Source organism: Barbus barbus (genome assembly GCF_936440315.1).
Source record: "Barbus barbus genome assembly, chromosome: 34".
Lineage (NCBI taxonomy): Eukaryota > Metazoa > Chordata > Actinopteri > Cypriniformes > Cyprinidae > Barbus > Barbus barbus.
Genome location: NC_136762.1, coordinates 7,141,842 through 7,169,410, shown reverse-complemented (window position 1 = coordinate 7,169,410; position 27,569 = coordinate 7,141,842). Strand labels below are relative to the sequence as shown.

Genomic DNA, 27,569 nt, shown 5'->3' with positions numbered 1-27,569 from the left:
GGAGTTGGAGTTTTGGAAAACAACAGGAGGACACGCACGCCAGCGAGTCTCTCGTTCTGCTCACGCGGCAAGCGCTTCAGGCCATAACATCACGGCGAAGCAAAGCAACTAACACAAAGACTCAGTTAAACTTTCAAAGAACTTTAATCCTAAACATCATTACGTCAGAACGAGACAACCAACCACTGAAGAGTGCGCTAGTCACACGACCGACCGAACAGCCAATCCGAACGCGGCCCGCAAAGAACTGAATTCACCAAAGGAAAGAGTCTCTTTGAACTGGAGAAAGCCTGAACTGAGTTCGATCAAAACAACTGAAAGACCAAGTAAGGCAAATCTCTTTATTGACTGAAACCGGGATATCGCTCCGCTGAGGGTAAAGATAAAATACTTCTTTGTCTATGAGTTTCCTCAGGTTGAAAAGCTAGCATTAAAACCTAAGTCTCTCTCTTCAGATACAAACAACTCGCTCCCATTTGTGTGTATGTTAAATTGTCTGTTAATGTTGTGTTAGAATAGTGAATAAAACTTTGACTTTATTAAGAAATCTTTTGTCTGTGTTATGTGATTTAACATGTCGTAACTATTTGCCAATAGATCGCGTTTACCTATACGCTCTTGAGCTAACTAAGCTAACTCAATTTAACTATTTGATTTATTTTAATCGTTGGCCACGAATGAAATAAACAACGTGTTAAAAGATAACTTGCTGTTATTAATGCTTGCTGGACAAGTCGTTAACAAGGCATAAGTTGTACATTATGATTGATAACAATTAATCATATGAAGATCAACTCTTAAGAGTGATTCCCTAAAAGCTAAATAATAATAATAAATATATGTAGGATTCATTCCCTACAGAAGCATACAAAGCATCTCAAAATGTAAACATTAGTGACATACAGACAAATTAAGTTTATGGAAGAGATAAACAAACCTGTGTGACATGGTGTTGTTGTCGTTGACCAGAGACAGAGATGGAGAACTCTGACTTGACGAGTCTGTTAATGAAATATACATCATCACATGAGCTCTACATGACATGGTTGGTTATAATTTAATGTCAGAATAACATGATTGTCTCTCACACATAGTAATATTGAAGAGTCAGCGCTTTTTAGAAGTGCCTGATGAGGATTCTGTGGGTTATGGAAATAAATGCAATAGCTTATCGTAGTTTCTAGTACACTTGTAAGTGAAGTGTCACGTCTAACAAACAAACACAAACAATTACCTTTACACACAGAGGTGCAGAATCACAGCAGGTCTTATGAATGATCATGGAGCAGTCTGGACAGGAAATGACATCATAACACCAGGATGTTTACATTTATTTTACATTTTTATAAATGTAAAAATATATGTCTGTACAAGAAAGACACACTTACATGTGCACTGCTGTGGTTCATCACTGTCAGCTCCCTCACAGACTTCACAAGCTGCTACAACAGGCTGCTGTGGTGAGCTGAGCTGGTGCAAGGCTGAGGAAACCTCTGCATTTACCTGTGACCAAACACATATTACAGCATGTTTCCTCAGGATATTCATAATGTGTCTAATTATAGAAATCGCCATCAATCATACCATCTTTTGATGACAGTGGTATCTTTTTGTTTCTTGTAATTTATTGATAAATGGCAAATTATATATGTATTTTTTCACTCAATTTTCCTGAAATGTTGTGGACATTTCTGCATATAAAATACATTAGAAACACATCAAAAGTTTTATTTTGAGACTTACATTTAAGTCTGATGCACAGGACAGGAAGTCTCTTTTACTGTCTTTCTCTTACCTTGTTTTTTATTTTGGCGTTGACCATCCGGCTCCTGAGAAAGCTAAGTGTTCGACTCACTTTATATTTCTCCGTCTCACTTTTGGATGTAGGGATGAATTTCTCTTTCTCTTCTTCCTCTGACTTGTTATACCACATACTAGGAATTTGGAAATAAATAGTTAAACATATCAAGCATCTTATGCACAAATGTCTGTATGCATGGGTGTGAGAGATCAAATACCGTCTGATCTCTGTGGATGTTTCTTCATCACTGAAGCGGAATGGCTCTAGAAACATAAAAAACAAACATTCTTGTAAACTAGTATAGCTTATTTTGTGCACATCTCAATCTGTCTTGAACACACTAATGCAGATACACACAGGGGGAAAAAACAGTAAAACACACCGTCCTGTGGACTACAGATGGGTAATTTGTCTTGAATCGGATAGTCTTGTTCAGATGCCGTGGAGTCTGATTCAAACTCAAAAGAGTCAAAAGATTCCTGAGGATAAATTGACTAATGAACAAAAGTATTTTTCTTGTTACATATTGCATGACAGTAATTCTAGATACTTTATAAGTAAATCTTCAGCTCACCTGATCCTCTCCAGCCTGCAGAGTGTTAATGCTGTTTGTTATGGTCATACTGGAGTCAGTGAGTGAACTGGTTGTTGAATCAGTACGAGTTGTGAGTCCACCTACTAAAACACAATTATGAATTTTGAAATCAAGATATAAAAGTATGCAACATTAGATATCAGATTAGATAGTCAAAATTTTAATAGAGGTTTAGGGAGAGTCCTAATACACTTTCTGTACTTGGTTGACCAACTGTGTGAAATATGTACATTTAAAAAAAGTACAGTAACAATATAATTACAGAAGCCATGAAATAACTGTGAACTGATGTAAAGATAAACATTTACCAGAGTCGTCAGATGATAAAAGTTCCTCATCTTCTTCCTGACTGGAATTGTTAAACCACACCTAAAATAAAAATAAAAAGCAAGACTAAAAATAAGAAATGAAACAAGAATGATATCAGTAGCCTAATGTTCAAATTTTACAACAAACAGTAAAGCTGTCCATTTCCACAAAGTGTTAGCGAAGCAGCAGGATGCTTTGAGCTTTGTGAAAAGACTAGCTGTCATCTAGCATATCTACTTTTTCTGTAGAGTATTAGTACTTTTGGTAGCTATATTTCAGTCTGTCACAGCCACTTACATTGTGAAGCAGAGAGTATGGTGATCCTTAATAAAAGGGGAAAAATGTGAGAGAAAAAAAGAGAAAGTTGCCATCACTTCTATATATTCATCAGGTACTTGAACTAGATAATATTCAGTCAGCCTTGTGAATGTCATTTTCCTAATCAAAGGAGAAATATTAACCTGAGTGTGAAAACAGAGTGTTGCTTTCAGCTCTTCTCTCTGTATCCACTCTCAGACCTTTGATCTGGGATTGTATAAGACACATACAGACAAAAAAATATTTGCTTCTTCTTCAAAGCAAATCCAAAGAATTGAAATTCATTCAATTTTATTTTAATGTATTGTTAATAAGTAATATCTGTGTGACCTTTGACCTCTGTTATCTGACCTTGTTTAGCAGAGCAGAGTCCTTCAAACACTCTTGCAGCAGTAATATGGATGACTGTAAGGTTTGTGTAGTAGGACAGGACTCAGATACACACACAGACAGAGACAGCATCCCAGAGGCGTGGCTAAACCTGAGCAGGTGGGATTTCCCCGCCCACACTTGTGACACGCCTGCCAGGGGCGTGGCTAATGGATTAGGAGGCCTGCAAGAGAAAGTGTAAAAGAGAAATAGTTACTTGTGTTGTTCGTGAAATCTATATTAAGCTTTTTGAATCCATTCAATAGCTTTGTTTGTCCTGAATATTTTTATGTTTTAAATTAGCTACACAGATCCAAAATAAAAAAAATATCCATTATTTTTTTTAGCTTTTTTAATGATTACTTGACTATTTGCATACTGAGGTGTAAAATAACTAAAACAAAGTGTAAACAATATTGAATATTATTTGTACAGGAATAAGGATACTTTACTGCTTGAAGAGTTTTATCAGCATGTGTTGATTGGTCTGTTGGGCCAGCTGAAGGGGCGTGTCCCCATCCTGATTGGCTGAGCGGATAGTCATCAGGGCGCCGGGTTGACAGACAAGAAACTCAGAGACGCTCACAAAACCCAGACGCACACAGACATGCAGGAGAGATTCTATATGCACACAAACACACACATTTACAAATAATTTTTGCATGTTTAATTAATTGCATAAATGCATTTAAATGACATATTTATTCCAATTTGTCTGTCTCTGAAACTCCTTCAGTGACACTGCACTTTGGACATCCTCATTAATGGTCACGACGGTGACCTCTAATCCAATTAGAACTCAGAATTTATAATTCCACTGCTCATCTCCGGACATTTGTGTCATCTGGATGTGAAGCAGGAACAGTGAAATCTGATTATGCATACGCATCCATACAATACATGGAAAGAGGTGCTGCATTTTCCTTTGCTATCATGCACACACACAAACACACACACACACACACACACACACACACACACACGTGTACAATAAACGACAAACACACCTTGTGATGGCTGTCCGAGAAGATCGTGAGGGGTGTGTAGGTTAGCTAGGGCAAGTGTGACCCTTTGATCCATATCTGTCCTTGCAGAGCTGTCATTCAAACCATATCGGCCAATCAGATGTCTGTGCTCAGTGGTGCTGAGACAGTTGCTATGGGTAACCAGGTATTCAGCCAGCTCCTGCGCGCCATCCTCCACGTATGTCAGATGAGACACACCCACACACATCACCGCATCATCTGTAAATATATACGCTCGGACACGCACCATCTCTGGCTGGTTATGACCTAAACACAACAATGGAAACACAAAGAAAGCATTAAATGCACATACATGATCTGTATGAACATTATCTTGCAAATTGTGGGAGGAGGAGCAAAGTTAAAAAAAAAAGTAATTTATTAATCTTTACTATAATTTATGTTATTATATATTATATTATATTATATTATATTATATACCCTAGGAGAAGAGATTTGGAAAATGGATTATATTATTTTACATTACATCACATTATTTATTTATTATAGTTTTTCACCTGGAACAATGAAGTAGAGCATGCTGTGAACTCTAGTTTGCAGAACATGTAGTAGAGTTGAGCCCTCTAGAACCACAAAGACCTCTTCCTCCTGAACCGATGGAATCAGTGCAAAAACCTTTGCTTGGCCCTTCAACACACATGCACAACATTTACAACATAAATAGCATACTTTTATATATTTCATTGTAGACCTGCATAGTAATTCTTTTTCTAAAAGGACAGCAACAATATTTTCATCTTAAAAACACCGGCAAAGACAGAAATGTGTTACTCACATAAATAGGAACCTCTCTTCTGCTTAGCTTCATTGTTTCTTCAACCTTCAAGAAACAAGTAGAAATGTATTAAATTACCAAACAATTTAAATTCATACTTGAAAAGTCATATGAAATGAAGTCACCTAAAAGACCAGGGAGGATTGAACTCGCTCATTCAAATGAGAGCTGAAATCTAAAAGAGAAAGAAAATAGGGGAGGAGTGAGTGAGGAGGAACATGGATGGGGAGGAGACGAGTAATGAAACACAAAACAGGGACAAGAACATGCTTAATCATTACTGTCCCATATCCTTTTGTCATAAAACTGTATAATTCATTTTCTCTTGATGACACAACACAGACTTAAACATGCCTCCAAAAGTATTGGAACAGTAAAGACAAAATTGCTCTGTTGGCTGTGGAGTCAAGACATTTACAAATGTGATTAAAAGATGAATATGAGACAAAACTACAGAATGTCACATTTTATTATTGGGTGATTCAACACACAGATGTTTTACCAGCTACGAAGTTCAGCACTTTTAGAGTTCATCCCTCTATCTGATGTGAGCATAAGTATTGGAACAGTTGCCTCACAGATCTTTCTAAGTGATCAGCTGTGTCCTGTTGCATTAATTCTTCAGATATTAAAAGCAGGGAATGTGTCGTATCAGTTATATCCATTACTTCTGCATTCTGAATCTTGCATTTGATGATGACACACACAAACCAGGATGAAGACGAGGGAGCTGACTTTGAGAGAAAAGCAAGTGAACTACCTGATCGGCTGAGAAAACAACAGTAGTTGATGACAGACAAATCATAAAAGCTGTGAAAATGAATCCTAAAAGACGTGTCTGTAAAATCACCAACAACTCCCAGAAAGCTGGGGTGATGCTCTGACAATCTACTGTCCTCAGGAGACTTTGACACAGAATTACAGATGCTACACAGCAAGATGCAAACCTCTGACCAGCACCAAAAATAGAAAGGCAAGATTAGAGTTTGCAACAAAGCACAAAGGTGAGCCAGAAAAAAAAGCCAACAAGGATAAGATGTGTGAGACAAAGCAAAATCAACGCTACTCTCCTATCAAAAAGAAACAACACAACCTCGGTGTCCAATTCGAGCCCTTCCTGAGTTTCTCTCCACCGCTAGAAAGCTGCTCCGATCTATACTCTTGCCTGATCGTAACCCTTCTTTTTAATATTTTGTTTCTATGATATTTTCCTATTTTTTTTATCTGCCATCTCTCTCTATCTATAGTCGATCTGCTAATATACGTCCTGACTCCTGTGCACTCAAATAGAGTGCTGTGCTGTCTTTCTACCAGTACAAGACACGCCCCCTTACTGCTGATTGGCTACACGTGTTTTGGGACTCGGTCAGACACTGCGGTCAAAAGAGTTTTTCAAAAATGGCTTAGTGCATGTGGCCTGGCCGCCACTACTTAGGCTAATGTACATAGCGGAAACCCTCATTTATCCTCTGTATACTGATGTTGCCTTTCGTAGAGAAAGTGAGGGGGACGGATCGGGTCACTATGAATCTGGGGGGGGGGTCATGTCCCCCCCGTCCCTACTGCTATCTGCGCGCCTGGATGAGACCAAAGCTGTATCCGAAATCGCCCCCTATACCCTCATTCACTATTCCCTACATTAGTCCACTCATATAGTTCACTTGAAGGAGTGAATGAAAACGAGTGAGTGAATTCGGACACTGAACCCAGCTAACCATAATACGTGTTTGTTACGTAACTGCAACGTAATTTGACGACCGAACTTTCGTTGTGACAACGTAACTAGTTACGTTGTGACAACCGGAAAAGTGAAATTCCCGGATACGTTGCTACAACGTAACTTCGTGACGTTGCCAGTTCGTAACTGCGACGTCGTGGCAACGTTGCGGATCAATAGTTGTGTGCTGGTAATCAGTTGGGCTGTATCCGAAATCGCCCCCTATACCCTCAAATAGTGCACTATTTGAGGGAACGGCCATTTTAAGTGGTGTTCGAAACCTTAGTGGATGTTCTCGAGTGCACTCATTCAATCCCACAATGCACCGCAAAAACGAGTGTACAACCGATGTACACTCAACGGCTAGAGAATCCCCAGAATGCACTGTGAGAGTCGCGCGCCGAATGAATTCCCGCGTCTCGCCAGAAGATGGCGCCCGCAGCTGAATCATATCCATTCATTGATTTTAGAAGCGCTCGTCCACGGCGTAATACAGCGGAATACAACAAAGGTACAAAATTAATTGTAAATTGACTATTAGGGTTTATACATAATTTCCGTGACAGAGTTCAAGATAAATCCTTCAATCTTACTACTGGAGCTGCCCGTTTCAAATTATTATTTAACAGGAAGCAAATATGCAAAAGCGGCAGTCCTTCCGGTGCACTTAGTGTCCGAATTCACTCACTCGTTTTCATTCACTCCTTCAAGTGAACTATATGAGTGGACTAATGTAGGGAATAGTGAATGAGGGTATAGGGGGCGATTTCGGATACAGCCATAAAATTACCAAAAATTACCAATACGTTACGTTGTGTTAGCTGGGAATGCACCGGAAGAACTGCCGCTTTTGCATAGTTTGCTTCCTGTTAAATAATCATTCGAAACGGCATCTCCAAAATTAAGATTGAAGGATTTATCTTGAACTCTGTCAGGGAAATTATGTATAAACCCTAATAGTCAATTTACAATTAATTTTGTACCTTTGTTGTATTCCGCTGTATTACGCCGTGGACGAGCGCTTCTAAAATCAATGAATGGATATGATTCAGCTGCGGGCGCCATCTTCTGGCGAGACGCGGGAATTCATTCGGCGCGCGACTCTCACAGTGCATTCTGGGGATTCTCTAGCCGTTGAGTGTACATCGGTTGTACACTCGTTTTTGCGGTGCATTGTGGGATTGAATGAGTGCACTCGAGAACATCCACTAAGGTTTCGAACACCACTTAAAATGGCCGTCCCCTCAAATAGTGCACTATTTGAGGGTATAGGGGGCGATTTCGGATACAGCCCAAGAGTCTGGTGATGTCTATGGGTCACAGAGTCACTGCTGTGATTGTGCGCAAGGGATCTGCAACTAAATAATAGCTTTTAATCTTTTATATCTGCCTTATGTTCAACTGTGGGATGAACTCTAAAAGTGCTGTTCTTTTTATTTGGTAAAACATGTATGTGTTGAAACAGCTAATAATAAAATGTGACATTCTGTAGTTTTGTCTCATATTCATCTTTTAATCATATTTGTAAATGTCTTGACTCCACAGCCAACAGAGCAATTTTGTCTTTACTGTTCCAATACTTTTGGAGGGCACTGTATATCCGATGCTTAGAAAACGTTTTTTTTTCTTCAGTGAACATTTGTCCACAAGAGGCCGCCAGTAGCTAAAGTTATTACACTATTCCTCTTTGTCAGGCAAAGGCCGAACGAGAAATGTAAGGTTTCAAAAGTATTTCATCATTTTTTATTGTTCACTTGCTTTGCACACTCATAAAACCTTAACGTGGAAAACAAAGCGTTATTCAGTATTCCCATTGCATATGTAAATATACATAAAACATAAGCAGTAAAAAACGTTCGTAATCATGCATGGAAAGAAGTCAGAACAAGTATGTTGACACACACAAGGAATTTAACTTGACGACAGGAGCTGCAAAGTAGGTGAAAGACGTGAAAATTAATATATAAATACAGTCTATGCATATAATAGGCATAATAATATATACATAAAAGTAAAATGTTCAACAGCTATGTTTAGCTTTTTTTCAGTGCACTGGAGAAGAAAGCTGGTGGCTGTGCAGTGCATGCTGGGACTGAAAGAAGTCTTTGAGCTGTGAACTTTCCCCCACTTATCCAAACAACTCAGTCCCAGAAAACCCGAAGTCTTCTACATATGCTGACCTCTATACTGCACACACACACTCACACTAATGCAAACAAACACGAGTATGCTCTGTTTCTGTTTACTTCTATACCCTACACCAGCCCCATGACCTCCTTCTCACATTCTCGGTCTTCACATCCTCCATATCTGAGTGGGCTGCAGGATTGTTTGGAAAAAAGTGAACAGAGGTTTGCAAAGATTCCTGAGGGTTTTTCTAATCTAAAATCACATGCAGGGTCTTAAACATTCCTGGCCTTTTATTCACAGATAAATTAACTCTTGCTCTATCTCTCTCTCTCTCTCTCTCTTTATAACCTACTGCATTCTCAAACTCTATATCTTCTATAGTTATATTCAGTAGTCATAAAACTCCCTCTCTTATGTTTAAGGAAGCCAGATTTCCAGGAATTTTTCTACAGTCGTTCCCTGCTTGTTTTCAAAATCCTTGCACAATCATATCACTCACATAATTCCTAATCCTGTGACATGTTTAAGGAATCTAAATGAAAAGCTACGTAAATATTTAAACTAAGCACTGGGATTAGGAACTGCACTGTAAACATTCTGTGCGACATCCGGCTCTCCCTGGACGGTTCCCCTCTGTGTGTGCATGGAATTTAGGACAGCCTCTGGTCAATGGATTTTTGAAGGGAATGTATGGTCTTTGTTATCACAAGAAGTGACCTTTTACAAGTTAACACTCAGCAGAAAACTGCAGGTAAACACACAATTCAGGGTCATTCTATGGGTGTTATCTATAAAATACTAACAAAAATATGAAAAAAAAAAATATATACAATTTCATATTATATTTTGAGAATTATATCATATGTAATATTATCAATAATTTATATTATTATAATATATATGTACATATACACACTTATATATAATATACAAAAATATGTAAAATATATATATGAAATTTATTATATTGAGAGTAATATAATAAATAATTAAAATTTAATAATTATAATATTATTTTATGTATATTATATATGTGATTATAATATTTGATTTTTGTTTAAATAATTTTATATTAAAATATTTTTTTACTAATTTTTGTATTTTGTGTAGCGAAAAACTGAGTTGTAGATTCAGTGTCAGTTTATTGTAATAAGTTATGTTTTGAATCTTTCAACCTTAATTATAACATAATTATATCAAAGACTGTAGAATACCCTGAAAGGGACATTGATTACATCCTAACACTTTTATTCATTTAGCTTAAGAGATTACACAATGTAATAAACACACTATTTGTCTTGTTTGGTTTCATAAAATGAGACTTAAAATGTTCTGCAAAGCCAATTTAATAGATAAACAGAAAGACTGTAATGTCTATAAAGTGATATAGCGACATTAATCAAACATCAAAAGGACAAATCAAAGGCGCTCTAGGACACACAAAAGGGTGAGAAAAGGGAGGTGTTATATTTGATTGAGTTTGATTTTGTATTTAAATGGATTTAGTTTGATTTAATCAAGCTTATTTTTAGGTGTTTGTCAAAGTCAGTTTACACAAGGCTTTCACAGCTGAAATGCTTGTTTGGCAGGCTCTCCCACTGTCTCTGTATCTAAACAAGTATGCAGGAAAGACTTACAGATCTTTCATCTGATAAAAAAGACACCGAGTCAGTCTGTTTGGGTGAGTACTGGAAAGTTAGGCCAACTTAATGGCTTAATATAATATAGGCAGGGTCCCGTTCACATGCATATAGCTTTACAGTCATAACTTTGTGGAATTGTGCTTGAATGGAAATGGGCTTCACAGCATGTGTCCTTTGGCAGCAAACGAACCATTGCTAGAAGGCTGATACACGCACTCATAAACACACAAAGGTGGCTTCCTAAACAGCCCTTCACAGAATAGAAGGAAATGGGTGGCAGTCCTGCTGCAGGATTACATCCGTTTCAAACCACTGCACACACACCACAATACTGAGTATATCTGTATTACATCAAATGACTCAAATTTCAAAGCTATTAACATTAATGATAAACCCAGTCTGTGTGCATTACTCATATTCATAGTCTTCTATTCTGTGAGGGGCTGTTTAGGAAGCCACCTTTGTGTGTTTGTGAGTGTGTGCATCAGCCTGTATTCTAGCAATGGTTCATTTGCTGCCAAAGTGAACAAACAAAGATGCAACTGTTCCAAAAAAAGGTTTTGTGGGGAATCTGAGCTGAAACTAAATTGTAATTAAAGCTAAAATAATAGGGTAACACTTTACAATAAGGTTCCATTAGTTAATATCAATTAATATGAACAAACAATTAACAATACATTTATTACAGTATTTATTAATCTTTTGTTAGTTAATAAAAATACAGTTGTTCATTTTTAGTTTATAAGTTCACAGTGCATTAACTAATGTTAACAAGCACAACTTTTCATTTTAATAATGCATTAGTAAATGTTGAAACTAACACTACTTAAGATTAATATATGCTGTAGTAGTATTATTAATTCAATGAACCTCATTGTAATGTGTTACTAATAATAGTGAAACTAAAATATAAATAAAAACAAATGTAGTGCTTGAAATGAACTAAAATATAATTTTGTTGCTAGCTAAACAATTTTTTCATTTTCTTTTAGCTAAACTTGAAGTACTAAAATGACACATTTGAATAAAACCGAACCAAAATAAAATCATTAAGAAATATATGTATATAAAAACAAAAATGAAACATAGAAAAATGACAAAAACGCTAGAAAATTACTAAAAGTATCATTAACATGAAAATAGAAAAAGTAATTCAAAATATTAACAAAAACTATAATCGTATATCAATGGTACTAAAATAACACTGATGTGTGTGTGTTGGGGCTGACATGATTTCTAAGTGTGTTGCATAAAACTAGATTGTCTCAGGAAGTTCACACCAGCACCATTTAGCCATTGCTAGGATACAGCATTGTGACCTCACGGCTGATCAGTCGGCACTCTGATTGGCTGATTCTCTCTCTCCTAATGACATCACGTTGTTGCAGGGTGAAATTGAACTCTGGTGGCAGGGAAGAAAAAAGGAAACTTGACAGGTTGGGTTTCTTTTTCAACAAAGATCCATGCGGATTTTCTCAGCTTAAGGCTTTAATGTTTAAGGATCACCCTGGAATTTGCTGACTAAATGCTGCAGCGTTGCTAACATGTCCTGTATGTTGTCCTGTCACGCTTTTAGAAGAGAAACTCCTTAACTTAAGGCACAAACTTGAAGTTGAGTGACATTTTGCAATCTTTTTGAACAACAGAACATCACAGCATGAACAAGTTTATGTTGGCCGGCATTCATTTCATCTGAACTCTTCAACATCAGTCTGAGATCATAGGAATGTTTTTAGGAGCACCCCGTGGGCCGCCTTCAAAATCCTGCAGGGTTTGGCTCCTGTCCACACCGTCTGATGGTCATTCCGCTCCGTCAGCAATTCCCAGCACTATTCAAGGCTCCTGTTTGGATGCACTGTAAAAAGACAATTGTCCAGTCGAGACAATGAGGGTTTGAACAGCCATGCTTATTCTTCCTAGAAAATAAAGCAGTAAATGCATATTAAAAGAGAGCAAATATGCAGTTTAGGAAAAATATAGAGATAGTGTATTCTTGGTGCAATACACTGTTTTATTAGAGGTTATATGAGCCATTGACTTTTCATTGGGAGCTGTTAAGTCATAAAACATTCACCCCCTGTCTGCAAATAAGAACTGAAATTTTAGCACTGTACATGAAAAATTATTGGCCCTTCACAGAAAGTCTTACAATTTTTTATATGTAAGTGGGAGGAACATGTCTGGACAAGAGAGAACATCTTGGAGGGGGGAGTGGCTCGTGAAGAGAATACCACTGAGAAGTATGATTCTTTTAGCGAATCGGTTCTTTCAGATGAACCGATTCTTTTGAGTCGCTTCTCAAAATGTCTCCGTACGATTTCGTTTTTCATTTTGAATTGTTTAGTTAGCTAATATTGAGCCATTTTAAACAAAACAATAATGAATTTGTGATATATTTGTAATGTTTCTATCTATAATCACCTGTCAGTAGGCTACTAATGTTTTGCTGCTAATGTTATAGGCCTACCCCGTGGTAAACACAAATTAAGCATGGTTTTGCCTCACTTTTCATAGTTTAACTATGGTATTTGTAGTAAAATTGTGGTTATACTTGTTACTGGGAGTCAATACGCCAAAAAACACGCTTACTACACTTTTACAATTTTTTTAAATTTAAAAAATAAAATGTATTTTATATAAAATAATATTTTGTAATGCATTTTTTGTGTGTAATAGCCTATAATATAAAATAGTAATATGATTAATTATCGGTAATGTTAATATTAATTATTGTCGATATTGTTAACGATATGTTTTCATCTCACAGGGTTAGGCTACCCCTAAAAATAAAGGAAGTCATCAAATAAAGGGAGTGATTCACGAATCAGTTCACAAGAACGATTCACACTGGAGTCGGATCGAGAGAGGCCAGCTGAGGGGGCGTGTAGCGCACGTTCATATTGAAGTTGGACACTTGGAGAGGTTTGCGCACTGCGAAGGGAGACACGAAGGGATACGGAGGAGTCTCCATCCCTCCTTCAGGTCTTGATCGTCCTTAAAAGAGCTGGCAGCGGACATGCCCAGACCAGTACACCGTCACTGAGACCTGGTTTAATCTTGCCAGAATGAACGGAACCGCAGACATCTGCAACCACTGCCGGAACATGATCAGAGAAAAGGTAGCGTGTGTTTATGCATCCAGGCTGTTATTCTGTAACAGTTTGGGCTTATTTCAGTCACACGTGTTCCTTAAATATGCATTTACTTGTGATGCTAATCTTTGTGCGTTTGGTTTGTAATGTGGCTGTTGAATGGGTTGTGCATAAGTGTCAGACATTTCTTTATCCGTAGCGACAAAGAGGTTTATTTAGTCACCTATATTACTTTATTTTTCAAACTAATGCATATTTGTATGTTACCTTTAAAAAAACTGTTAGATAATTGTATTAATACTTAAACCCTCACTACATAGCCTATATATAGCATACATAAATGTTTTCCTGCAAACGTATATATATATTTTTTTTAATGTTTTTTTAAATGTTTTTTTTTTTTTTTGCAAAAAGAGATAAGCATATGTAGGCAATATGCATGTGCATATGTATGTGAAGAATCTATCTATCTATCTATCTATCTATCTATCTATCTATCTATCTATCTATCTATCTATCTGTCTATCTGTCTGTCTGTCTGTCTGTCTATATCTATCACACACAGACACACAGATACACACACATAGGCTATATAGGCTCATCTCATCTGAAATCTTGCTATCACCACCCTCTCTTTTCTTTGGTTGGAAGATGTTATTTTTAGCTGTCATTAATCATGTTGAACACGTGACCTACTTCTGCTCTGCACATTTTCCTTTCACAGACACCCTGCCAAAAGTTGTTGTAAATCAAACTGGACTTTAATACTGAAACACGAGCTGGCATTTATCAGATCGAACTGTTGGCTGAAGGCTTGCGAGCTCTTTGTTTGATCTTCATGTCTGTAACAGCAACCGGGAGCAAATACTGAGAGTTATCCTGTGGCTGTATGCAAACCTGTATTTTGAGTTCCTGACACAATATGCGTGTGTGTGTTTGGATAAAGCTTGTTGTTTGGGGGACTGTGGTCAGTTTGTCATGTCGACAGGGTTCTTTAGTACTTATTTCACTGGTTGTTATAACTCTCATCAGCATGTAGTTGGAATCATCCAGTTAAAACTCTTCTCTGTCCTGCCTCGACGTGCACAATAATTATGCTATTCATAATTAGAGTCAAATTATTTCCAATTAGAACACAAAGAACATTTTATTCTAAAGTTCTTTATAGCATTCATGCGCATTGGTGCATTAAAGGAATATTTCACCTAAAAATTAAACATATTATTGTTTCACTGACTGTTGACGCGATGAGCAGCCATTTCGGATTGCAAAGTTCCTTGAAGTTTCCGAATCAGAACTCTGACTGGGAACTCGGAATTTCTGAATTTCAGGTAGGCCTATAAATGGAGTACACCATTATCCATTGCAAAGCAAGAACATGAACTTACTACTGCCATTACATATGCCAATACAGTTCTGTGAGTATTTAAGACATACTGCTGCTACACAAATAGCATATATAATAACCTGTAATAGATCTTTATAGGGGGAACTGGGGAGGTGGAGGGTTTCAGAAAACCAGCCATTTAATTGTAAAGCAGTAAGCTCATTGGTTGCATATGCAACATGAACCAATCAGCTTGTGCCAAGTAGTTTAACACTGTGAATATCATCAGTCTGCGTTAACGACCCATCAGCCAGCGCCATGTTGAGTTTCAGGGCAGAGCTTGGCATTTACACTTTTCTGGGATATAAACATATGGCATATTTATAGTCAATGAAAAATAAACTAAAGTAAGAGAATGTATTTTGACATAAAAATCTTAAAAACTTCACCTTTAATCAGAATCAGAAAAAGCTTTTAAAGCCAAGTATGCTTGCGCATACAAGGAATTTGTTTTAGTATCATAAGCTTCCAGTTCACAACAACGACACACAGACAATAAAAATAAGATGGGAATAAAAAATACACATGTAAATATAAATAAACAAAAAATTGAAAAAGAAAAATAATTGAAACATAAATAATTGTATGTACAGTCGTGCTATAGATGATAGAATGGAATAGAATAGAAGGAGATGCAGGGGGTGTACTAGGATGTAGGTGGAAGCAAATAAATATAAGGTTATTGCATAATAATTATTAACCTTATAAGCGACTCAATACTCACATAGAGCAAAAATGTTCTCTCTTATCACCCGAACCCATACCACCTGTGTCGGTTCATTTTTATTCCTGTTTGCTGTCACACGCTTCAGTGAAAAAGCAACAATGGCTCTACTGTGGAATTTGAACAGCAACAAAACTTGCTTTGATGCAACCGATTTTGTATTTGAGCATTTTCTTGCTTGAAAGAGAGACTGATAGAAGCCCCATGTAAATTGTGCTGCTGAGTTTTGCTGATTCAGCAGCTGACACACTTCCTGTTCCTCCAGCTGCCGTGTGCACTGGTGTGACATAATTGACCAATGAATCGCACTACCCCATTACCACACAGTGACCTGTCGGGAACAGCATCAGTGCTTGTACACTGTGTAGTCGTGTTTGAGCAGAGATCTGTGGGTAGGTTTTGCCATGAGAACTACAAATACTCCAAACCACTAATTGAGTGAGGACGCAAGTGCCGGCCGGGCACATTTGCCATGGTGCCACCAGGTGCCTGATCAAGCAAAACTAAAACCTGTGCATTCTGCCAGTGTTGCATAATCTTTTATGAGATTAATGGCATCATTCAAGGGCCACAGACTTTGACGTAATCAAGTGATCACCAGGGGGAGGATCCTCATGAGAGAAACAGTAATGCTGTTGATCTGAAATTGAAGTTGAATTTAAATGCTGTTGTTAGATGTATTTAAATAAATAAAATCTTTGACAAACCCATCCCACACCATTTGTGCTATACAGTCATGGCTGATATTAAATAATGCAGTGTATTCAAGATAGTGTTACTTATTTTAGTATTATTTATATATTATTCTAGTATGTTTTATATTTTGTATTAGCCTATTTTTATATTTTCTGTTTTCATTTGAGTTTGAATTACACTTTAGTCGTTTTACATCATTTCTATGATTATTTTTTTCTAATTTATATTATTTATACAGTATTTATTACAGTTTATGTTTTAGTAATTTTAGCACATAAACTTGTTTTATTTCAGTTTGTTGCCAAGGCAACATTTTCAAAAACGTTTTTTCATGTACAATTTATATTTATTTTTATATTTGATTTCAGCTTCATATCCGTTATTTAAATTGTTTAATTGGTTTATTTTAAAACACATTTTGAGTGCCCTGCTCTGAAAATATCCACATCAAGACCTGTCTTTCACTATAAATCTAAATTTAATTGATCCTTATCCTTGAAAAACTCAAAAGAGTAATCCCCAGTAAACCGCTCCATAATAACCCTTCGTTCTCTTATTACATCTCATTAAAAAACTTCACTGGAGATCAAACCTAATCCTAATCCTTACCGAGATGCTGAATATTTGTTAACATATCAGGATGGAGACTCATTAATGGCTCAGTGTGCCAGAATGTTATATCACAACTTTCTCTCTCTCTGACCCTCCCTCTTTCATATTTGATCCATGTAGTCATTTTCAGTTTCTTTCTGTCTCTCTTTCTTCAAACTCAGTACAAGTAGGCCTGACTAAACAGACTCATTTGTTTAAACTGAGCACAAAGTGGACTTATGTAAGCATTGTATAAGTGTACGTGTGTGCTTTTGTTCTACTCCTACCTTTGCTGTCATGGAGACAAATATTTCTGCTCTTTCCCCCAGAACATAGACACGAACAGTCCCCAACAGACCCACTTTTTCACCCTCTTCATTTCTTTAAAATGCACTTACACTTCTCGTCTCTTTGGCTGAAGGTAGAGCGCCAGGACCTGGAGGGGAAGGAAGCATATAGGATTCCTGGACAGACATTTCGAATCAAAAGCTTGACTGGGCAAAAGCAGAGTGCTGTAACAATAGCATCCGTTAATACACAAAACCAGACGTGTCTAAAGGCGAGAGTACTGTTGAGACACCTCCGCTGTAATCCAGAGTCTATTTGAGCGATGAGAACAGATTTAAGAAGTTCAAGGAGTGGCTGTTCGAGGATTAAAACCACAACCTTAACTTTTATTAAATTACCTGGACATAACGTACAAGCATAAAAACCACCCGTATAAAAATGAACAGTGATAAACAAAAGAACAATTTTTGGGGTTGGTAACCGTAGATACCGTAGATAACCATGAACTCATAGTTATAGTACTATGCATGGCAAAAGTGGCAGTACTCCAATGGTGGAAATGGAAATACCATATTAAATAATGGTGCTTTTCTGACAAAATACTATAGTTAATAAAATCATGGTTAGTATAGTTTTCCCCCGAAAGAAATATAATATGGCAAGCCTTTGTAAGGCCTTAAGTTTCTTAATTAACAATAAAACTTTAACGAGATAAAAATGAACAAATAAAGAATTTCTCAGAATTGTGAGATATAAACTTGCAATTGAATAAAGTTAAATTCTGAGTGAAATTCTTTTTTTTTCTTGGAATTTTTTTCTCTCACAATTCTTAGAAAAGAAGTCAGAATTGTGAAATATAAACTCGGAATTGTGAGAAAAAAGCCAGATTTGCCAGGAAGAAAAAAAATCAGAATTGCAAGAAAAAAGGCCGAATTGCAACTTATAAAGTTCAATTCGGAGGAAAAAAGACTGACTTGCGAAATGTAAACTCGGAATTGTGAGAAAAAAAGAAAAAAAAGGTTGAATTGTGAGTTTATATCGCGCAATTCAGAGGAAAAAAGTCAGAATTGTGAGATAAAAAGTCGTAATTATATTTTTATTTTTTATTCAGTGGCGGAAATGGGCTTCCATATAGATCTCAAATAAATGCACAATCTGAAATTGCTAGTAAATTTCACATTTTTTTACAAAGAAACGGCCAGTAACACATTGAATTAAACATGAAGTTTTGAAATAGAAACACTGAAATAGTATTTTCTTGTAAAACATCTTTAAAAATGATAATTTTTTGGTATTATTCAGTATTTTGTAGTGCTGTCAAATGATTAATCGCGATTAATCGAATCCAAAATAAAAGTTTTTGTTTACATAATGTATGTTTGTGTACTGTGTATATTTATTATGTATATATAAATATACACCCATGCATGTATATATTTGGAAAATATTTACAGGTATTTGCATGTATATATTTATATTCATATAATTTATAATATATGCAATTATATTTAATATGTAAACATAACCTATTTTTCTTAAATATATACATGCATGTGTTTGTATTTATTTATACATAATAAATATACACAGTACACACACATTTATTCTGTAAACAAAAACCTTTGACAGCACTAGTTTTTATGTTTATTCATGTGCATAGATTAACAGTTATTCATATTCATAGACTACATTTTTTAAGGTTTCTTGTCATTTTTATTCATTGTTATTGAAACGAGCATCTTTAAATCTGGACACTGTCCCAGAGTATTTGAGGAAGACGCTGCTTCTATCCATGGACACTCATGCTGCTGTCATGACAACAGAATCATTACCATGGTTCCGCAGAATGACAGTCTCAAGCATTATCAGTGCTGATAGTATGCCACGTTTTGATTGGCTGGGAGCGGTGATGCGTTTTCAAGGTGCAGGTCACAGTGGTCACAGTGCCATGCCAATGTTTCCGTGTGTGTCAAACAAGTCTGGACGGCAAATCATTGCTGCCTCATTGCAAATACACACAGACTTTACACACGTTAACCATAGAGAACAAACTAAACCAATTCAATTAGTCTCACTTATCTTGTGGTTCTCCCTCTGTATTATCCATATCTCTAATTTTATCCTGCAAGGATGCATTAAATTGATCAAAATGGATGTAAGAAACCAACAAGCCCGAAACAAAACTCTCCTTGTCTTTGTGTTGCTCAATCTTTCCTTCCACGATTTATGCATCCTTAGAAAAACAACTTGTGTGTGGGAATACATTTTTTTAAATAAAAAATAACATGTTTGGGAATTGTGCACCAGATTTAACGTTAAAATATTTGTCTGGCTGTGCAGACCCTTATTAGTTCTAGGTTAGTGTTTTATAAACAGCACAGGTTTTCAATGAGGCTACAGAGTGAAGGCAAAACATCTCTGACTGCAAATACAACACCGTTTGTGGTGATATCCTGAACAAACCCAAATCCTGAAGAAAAGGAAGGAAGGATAGATCAAGTGAAAGGGAGGGTGAGAAGATTTGGTGTGTCCAGGCCTCGGATCACTGATCTGAAGTAACCCTTACACCCTTGCCATTATAGTTAGTGCATATACACACACAGATAAAACACAAATACAGTTTTCGCTGTAACAGGAACAACAAAGACTGGGAGGGACTTTTAAAATAAAGCACCAAATCTACCTGAAAATCAACATTGTGCTCCTTAAATTATAGACACACTATGATACTTTTATTGAAATATCTTCTGAATTTCCTTCACTTTATGTTTGTTAAAACAAAATTTGTGAGGCATTAGTGTCTGTAAAATAATAACTGCTTTCAAACAGGTTTCTCTGTCTGCCATTAGTTGAATAAACAAGTACCCCACCCCCAAACTCACACTATTGGTTGAGCCACTGTTGCTGGGCAGAATCCAACTACAGATGGCTTACTTGTATTTGTCTCTGCATATTAACCTGAAACTGGAGAAATATTATAACATAAACACACACACACACATCAGGATATTTTCTTCATATTCTTCACAAATGTTCTTCTTGTTCCTCAGGAAAAAGGAATGAAGATGTCAAGACGCATATCAACAGGACCAAGCTCATTTATTCCAGAAAATGAGGTAATACTTAACTTAAAAAATGGGATTTTTTTTTTTTTTTAGAGATTGTACAGTTGCTACTCCACAATTATTTTGGACATTTACCACGGTATTATCATCATATTCTTCTTGGAAATGTACTACCGTTCAAACGTCTGTTGAGATTTTTTAACATATTTGAAAGAATTCTCTTATGCTCTCCAATTGTTTCAAATAAAAAATACAGTAAAACAATAATATTGTGAAATATTATTACAAATAAAAAATTATTTCTATATGAATGTAATTTATTCCTGTGGCAAAGCAAAATTTTCAGCATTATTACTCCAGTCTTCAATGTCACTTGATCCTTCAGAAACCATAATAATATGCTGATTTACTGCAAAAAAAATATTCAGTGCTGCTTAATAATTTTTGTGAAAACTGTTATACCTGGAAATTTGTTCATCAGGATTCTTTGATTAATAAAATGTTCAAAAGGTCAGCATTTATTTGAAATAAAAATAGCTGACAATTTACTTAGTTTTAGCTGAATAAAAGTACTAATTTCCCAAACTTTTGTGCCATGTAAATACCATGGTATATTACTATAGTATTCTTTCAATACCATAGTGTATGTCAAAGTACCATATTGCCAATTTTTTTGTTTGTAATTGAAATTTCTCTCTTTTTTTCTCACACATTCGTTGAATCTGAGTTAACCCAGCTCAGAAACTGTTATCGTTCTTTCTCGGGTCAGTTGGTGTTCATTTCATTTTTGTTTTGAGTTCATCTGGTTCAGGAGATGATTTTCATTGAATCCGAGCTAAGCGTGCCGGGAGATCTAAGAAAGTGTGTTTAGATTGTAAATTGAATTACAGCATCTGTCCTGACTTTGCTGAATTAAGATGAACCTGAACTAAAGTTCAAATCTTTCTTGGCTCTAATTCATAGCATCGCATGTTAGTGCCTTCTCACATTACAAAATCTGACAGGCCACGTTTAATTTATATTACCATCTGACCATAATACTGTATGGAAAATACAGTCTGTTCATGTCTGATTCTCAATCCCAGATCATAGGAGCCATGCCTCTGAATGACTCCACAGTGATGTTCTTAGAAGAAGATTTCAGCGGTCGTATGGACAACCTGACGCAGGTGATGGGGCTCCACCCGCATTATCTGCAAGCCTTCCAGCACTGCCACTATTATCTCTTGAGGATGGATGGCCCCTTACCACTTCACTACAGGCATTATATCGCTATAATGGTACAAACGCACACAGAAACACTTTCAAGGGAGACTTTATTCAACTTGAATAGTTTTAAGAGTGATTTTTTGTTTGTCTTTTCCAGGCTGCAGCGCGGCACCAGTGTTCCACGCTGGTCTGTCAGCATATGCAAGAGTTCGAGCAGATTGGCGTGTGTTCTGATTGGTTGAGAGGTCTGGAGTTCTGTCCTCAACGACTTCGCAACCTCAACGAGATTAACAAGATCCTCGCGCACCGACCGTGGCTTATTACCAAGCAACACATACAGGTAACACACTAGATTTGTTCATTGCTTAATATACACTAGGGCCACATGGTATATCAAAATAAATCATGATAGGGCTTAGTTTGATTGTCAAATCGTGCAGACTGTGATTTAATTATAAAAATATATGCGTTAACTTAATGGCACTGCTCACAAATTATTATTTGATAGTCATATTAGATTATATAACTGGGCAAAAACTGCAGGAATGTGCCCTATGAAAACTATTTTTTAAGCTATTTTTTAAATTTGAGTCGATTCTTGTAAAGCATAAACCCAAGTGTGAACCCATTTTTTTAAAACCCAAATTTAAAAAAAAACAAATCCCCCTAACTGTTCAGGCCTAAAAGAGTGTTTCACACTCAAAAACGTCTTCAGAGAAAAAAAATATATATTATAAATTATTATGGTATAAATTATTATTTTAATTTTGCACTCCACAACAAAATAACTTAGTCATTTTTATTCCAATATCATGCAGCCCTAGTATACACAGAATTGTTGTAACGATATGCAAGCAATATGCAACAAAGTATTTCAAACAGTAATCACTTTGTTTAATTCAAAGCGTGCAAAGAGTATCATCATGTAAATGAAACCAGTGCATTTTCAATCCAGTTTTGTGTAAAAACATTTTAATTCTTAGTCAAATGAAGCACTGAGTCAAATAAGATGTTACTTCCTGTGCATTCCACACTCACCTTGAAAATCAAGTCAATGCATTTGCATTGTGGGATACAACATTCCATGTATCAAACTATGTTTTATATACTGCACACTATGTTTTGGAAAATACATGTTGAAAAATGCATACTGCACATTTACTGTAGAAATAGTAGTGTACTATGGTAGCCATCTAGCGTTATATAACCCTATGTAGGTGAACCCATATACAGTGTCTTAAACTGTATTGTTCATTATAATTGTTTAAATCCTTTCTACATCAGATATGAATGATCTTACACTCTCTGTTTCTCAGGCTCTGGTGAAGACAGGAGAACACAGCTGGTCTCTGGCAGAGCTGGTTCATGCTGTCGTACTGTTGGCACATTTCCATGCCTTGGCTAGTTTTGTGTTTGGTAGTGGTGTCAACCCTGACCCTGAGGTCACAGAGGTCAACGGGGTCACGGATGACCTTTGTCGTCCAGCCATGTCAGGTTTATGCACCTGCCACCTAACAAACAGCAACCAAGCCAACGGGAATCCCCTACGTAACCCTGACACTGGGGTAGGAAAACATTACAATGTGTCCATGTGTTGTTTTTATATTTTTATCTCAGGAAAACATGTTCAGATTGCATTTCACCACCAAGTCAAAAAAACATACAGAAAATGACCACTAAAATGTTTCTTTTAAATTCCTTGTTTTATATAAGTTTATACATATATATACATATAAGGCTCTAATACAGGCTTCATTTATTCATTTATTTTATGCAAAATATAATGCGGAATATATACTTTCTATATATATATATATATATATATATATATATATAAGCAGAATATAATTTTTAGCTCCATTTTTGTGTATTTTAGAGTGAGCTGGAAGCTCTGATGGAGAGAATGAAGCGATTGTTGGAAGACAGAGAAGACGATGATGCGTCAGAGGAGGAGATGTTCACTCGCTTTGAAAAAGAAAAGAAAGAGAGTCTTCTAGTGGTGTCTGCAGGTATCACAATACAGAATCTTCCTACCCGACTGCTCTTTTTCAGTTCATAGTACATCTTTTCTTTAACATTACATGCTAAAACTTCTAAATGTATTTGAACTAAAACTAGACTGTTTCTCTTTCTTTTTGTTTTCTTCTGTCTCTCCAATTTTTTTATTTATTTTTTCCTATTTTCCTTCACTTTTGGTTGTGGTCTTGTGTTAAATCGTGAATTAATGGGATAAATTACCAAAATAAAAATTCTGCCATTGTGTATTCAGCCACATGTTGTTCTAAATCTGTATGACTTTATTTGCCATAAATCACATCAAACTATGCATGATAAGTCAACATGACTTATTTGAACCATTCCTTGAAAACAAGAAAGCATCTAGCAATCTAGCAAGTTTTCAGTGCATGTATTAAAATGCTGTGATTTTCATATGCAGGGTTTGATGAGGAAGTGGTGCCTCCTTCTCCTGTGGCTCGATTTGTTGACGACCCATCATTTGGATACCAAGACTTTGCACGGCACGGAGAAGACAACCCACCCACTTTTAAAGCACAAGTATGAGAAACACCCTCAAATATACAGATATACAGCATCGTTATTCTTTTTTATACTCTGTTTCTGATGAATGATTGATCATTCTGTCTTGTTCACTCTGTAGGACTACACATGGGAGGATCATGGTTTCTCTCTGGTGAACAGGTTGTACTCTGACATCGGTCACCTATTGGATGATAAGTTCAGAACGGCATGTGATCTTACCTATTACAACATGGCCAGTCACGAGGGGGTGGACACCAGCATGCTACGCAGGGCTCTCTTCAACTATGTCCACTGTATGTATGGCATACGGTACGTCTACGAGCACAGACAACACTCATGAAACTCTGTTAATGAAAAATAATTAGCAGTCTATCATGAGTCAAATAAAAACAAAAAAGTTAGGGTGTTATAAATCATGTATCATGGACAATTCTTTGTCACACAGCAAATAAAAGGTCAAGTCAAGCATATTGCATTCTGGGATACAGTATTACATGCAGTGTGCTCTAGTGTTATTTTAGTATTATTTATATACTATGTCAGTTATCTTGTATTTTCATCATTATAATTTTTTTGTTAAAATTTTAGTAATTTTGTTATTTCCTTTTTATTAGCTTTCGGGGTTTTCAATTCTATTTAGATTTTTATTTCAGTTTTTCTTTTAGTCATTTTAGTTCTTCAGCTTAAACTTACTCCATTTCAGTTAGTTGCAAAAGCAGCATTTCTAATTCTAATCGGACTCTGCTATTCTTTAATATTCAGAATGATTTTTAGAACTATATCTTTATCGTTATCTTTATAGTTATCGTTCTTGGTGTGAACGGGCCTTTAGATATATTTATTTATTTTAATATTCTATTCTTTTTATGTTTCAGAATTTTATTTTCTATATATCAATGAACAGAAACCATTTTTAACAGTTTTACTTAACAATAACATCAATGGCGTGCTCTGTTGTATACATAAAATTTAGTCAAATGTTATCTGGGTCTTCAATGCATACAATTACTGTACACTGCAGAAATAGTAGTATGTGACTGTAGTACACAGTATGTACACCCATAGCGCCCCCTAGTGTACTAGCACAGGACAACCAGAAGTACTGAAATCCAGTCTATCCTGCCTTGCATTGAAAGATGAACATTCACACTGTGTCTGCAGGTATGACGATTATGACTACGGTGAGGTGAATCAGTTGTTGGAGTGCAGTCTGAAGGTTTACATTAAAACAGTGACATGTTATCCAGAGAGAACCACACGCCGCATGTACGAGAGCTACTGGCACCAGTTCAGACACTCCGAGAAGGTGAGTCATATTATCACGTCTCAAATATATATTTTTAATTTATTTATTATTCATTTATGATTTATAATTAATAGTACTTTTTTTATTCCGTAAAGAGGCATTGAATCCCCAAAACAAGAAGTCAGAAAAATGCAGCATTGACTTTCCTCTAAATATACTGAATTTATTTTTCTCTTCCTTTGCTTTATCCAGGTTCATGTGAATTTGCTTCTAATGGAGGCTCGAATGCAGGCAGAGCTGCTCTATGCTTTGAGAGCCATCACTCATTATATGACCTGACCAATCAGACTTCATGTTTTAGGTGACCTGACCAATCAAACCTCACCCACAATATTTGGACATCCTTATTATTATAAATTCAACTAAAACTTTTTTCTTTTTTTTTTCAATCATAAGACATGTTATTAGCAATTACCTTTGGATATTGAATTCTTATAATTGTGTCCAAAATTGTGTGTTCTTTTTCTTAAGACTGTTCTGATTGATAACTAAATGAAGGACACTGAATAGAGTATAATCCCAAATATCAAAATGGGATCTAATGGGATCTCATGTTCAAATAGCCATCAAGAATTGTGGGTGGGCAGTCATGACGTAATCTTTCATGGTCAGATAAATCCCAACATTAAAACAGACTCAAATCCTTGGACTTGACCTGATCTATCAGACGACATCTTGACTTGACAAATCACGTTAACGTGCAATATTTTTTCTCACTGAAATCTCATTTATACTGTAAGCTGAAATACTGGAGGACAGAGTTTATTTTGACATTTTGAAACAGGAAGTTGACTTTTTTTTCTTTTTTGCACATCTGAAAAGAACTGTATTTTGGAACAGAATACCCTTTTCCTTTTGTAATATCAATAACAGAATGTGAGACTCCTGTATGGAGAGAGAATTGTTTTTTTGTTTTTTTTAAATGGCTGTGCCTTTTGTCTTTCACATACTTTGTTTATTTCATATTGAATGTATTGTTTAGATTTTTTTGCAGTTTGTTTCTATGCTTTTTCAGATCAATTTGGTTTGGTTTAGTTGTTTACCTGGAAGCTTTTGTAGCATTATTACTGTACTATCAGTCCTTTACTATTTTCTTTGAGCCTCAGTGTTATACTTTAGATAGCAACATTAATTTTTATTATATATGTTGCTGCAATAGCTCTACTAATCACATTTCATGACTTTATTTCTCTGTGCGTGTGAGAGAGAGCTTTAACATGAAGCTGAAAGTCTGTCTGCGTAGGACAAAGTATTTGCACATCTGTTGCACAGGAGCATGAGAGGGTTCATGTGTGTGAGTGATTGCCTGTAGGGAGCGTCTAGAAACGAACTAATTTTGATACTATTGATGTGATCATAACTGTCCATCAAACCATTTCTCAAAGGTTCATTTATATCGCTTTAAGAATCATTGCTTCGTATTTGCACAACTCTAATCAAGGTGCAGCATCAGTGTCCTTTAAAAATAGATTAAGATTGTGTCTGAAATTAAAAATATAGTGAAAAGATAAGCTTTATAGAATGAGACAAAAGTGTTGCCCAGTTCAGTCTCACGCACAGTGCCTTATTCATGTTTAGAAACACAGGTTAGATTTCATTTAGTCATATATACACCAGAGATTTTGTTTGTATCGATGGAGAAAGTAAATCTGTCTTCAAAGTGCCTCTCAAACTTAGTTGCAAGTGTTTCAAAGTGTATGGAGCATATTGGTTGGCAAACATTTTTTGAATACTAGGCATATGTGTCTGTTGCATTTCCTACTTGTGTTTATTTCGATCAAGGTGGTGCTATGAAGCTTTCATGTTCTCCACTCGTAATAAATTTTTACATTCCCAAAATGTCCATCACACACCTGTATGTTTCAATAAAGTTTCTAAACGAACTTCGTTTATGAGTGATGCGTTTTGTGCAGATTTTTTCTTTTTTTTTTTAAATATGCAGCAGGTGGAAAAAACTAAATTCATAT

General features: G+C 36.0%; 1 protein-coding gene across 1 annotated transcript; it reads left to right on the top strand.

The window, feature by feature from the left end:
* Positions 1–27,496, top strand: LOC306854279 (sestrin-3-like). Its single transcript, XM_079392156.1, has 11 exons — positions 1–326; positions 13,471–13,822; positions 20,532–20,597; positions 21,632–21,826; positions 21,913–22,095; positions 23,072–23,320; positions 23,632–23,764; positions 24,193–24,311; positions 24,415–24,605; positions 25,458–25,602; positions 25,795–27,496. Exons 2-11 carry the CDS (start codon positions 13,769–13,771, stop codon positions 25,879–25,881), a joined length of 1,422 nt encoding a protein of 473 aa, XP_079248282.1. The 5' UTR covers positions 1–326; positions 13,471–13,768; the 3' UTR covers positions 25,882–27,496.
* The last annotated feature ends 73 nt before the right edge of the window (positions 27,497–27,569 follow it).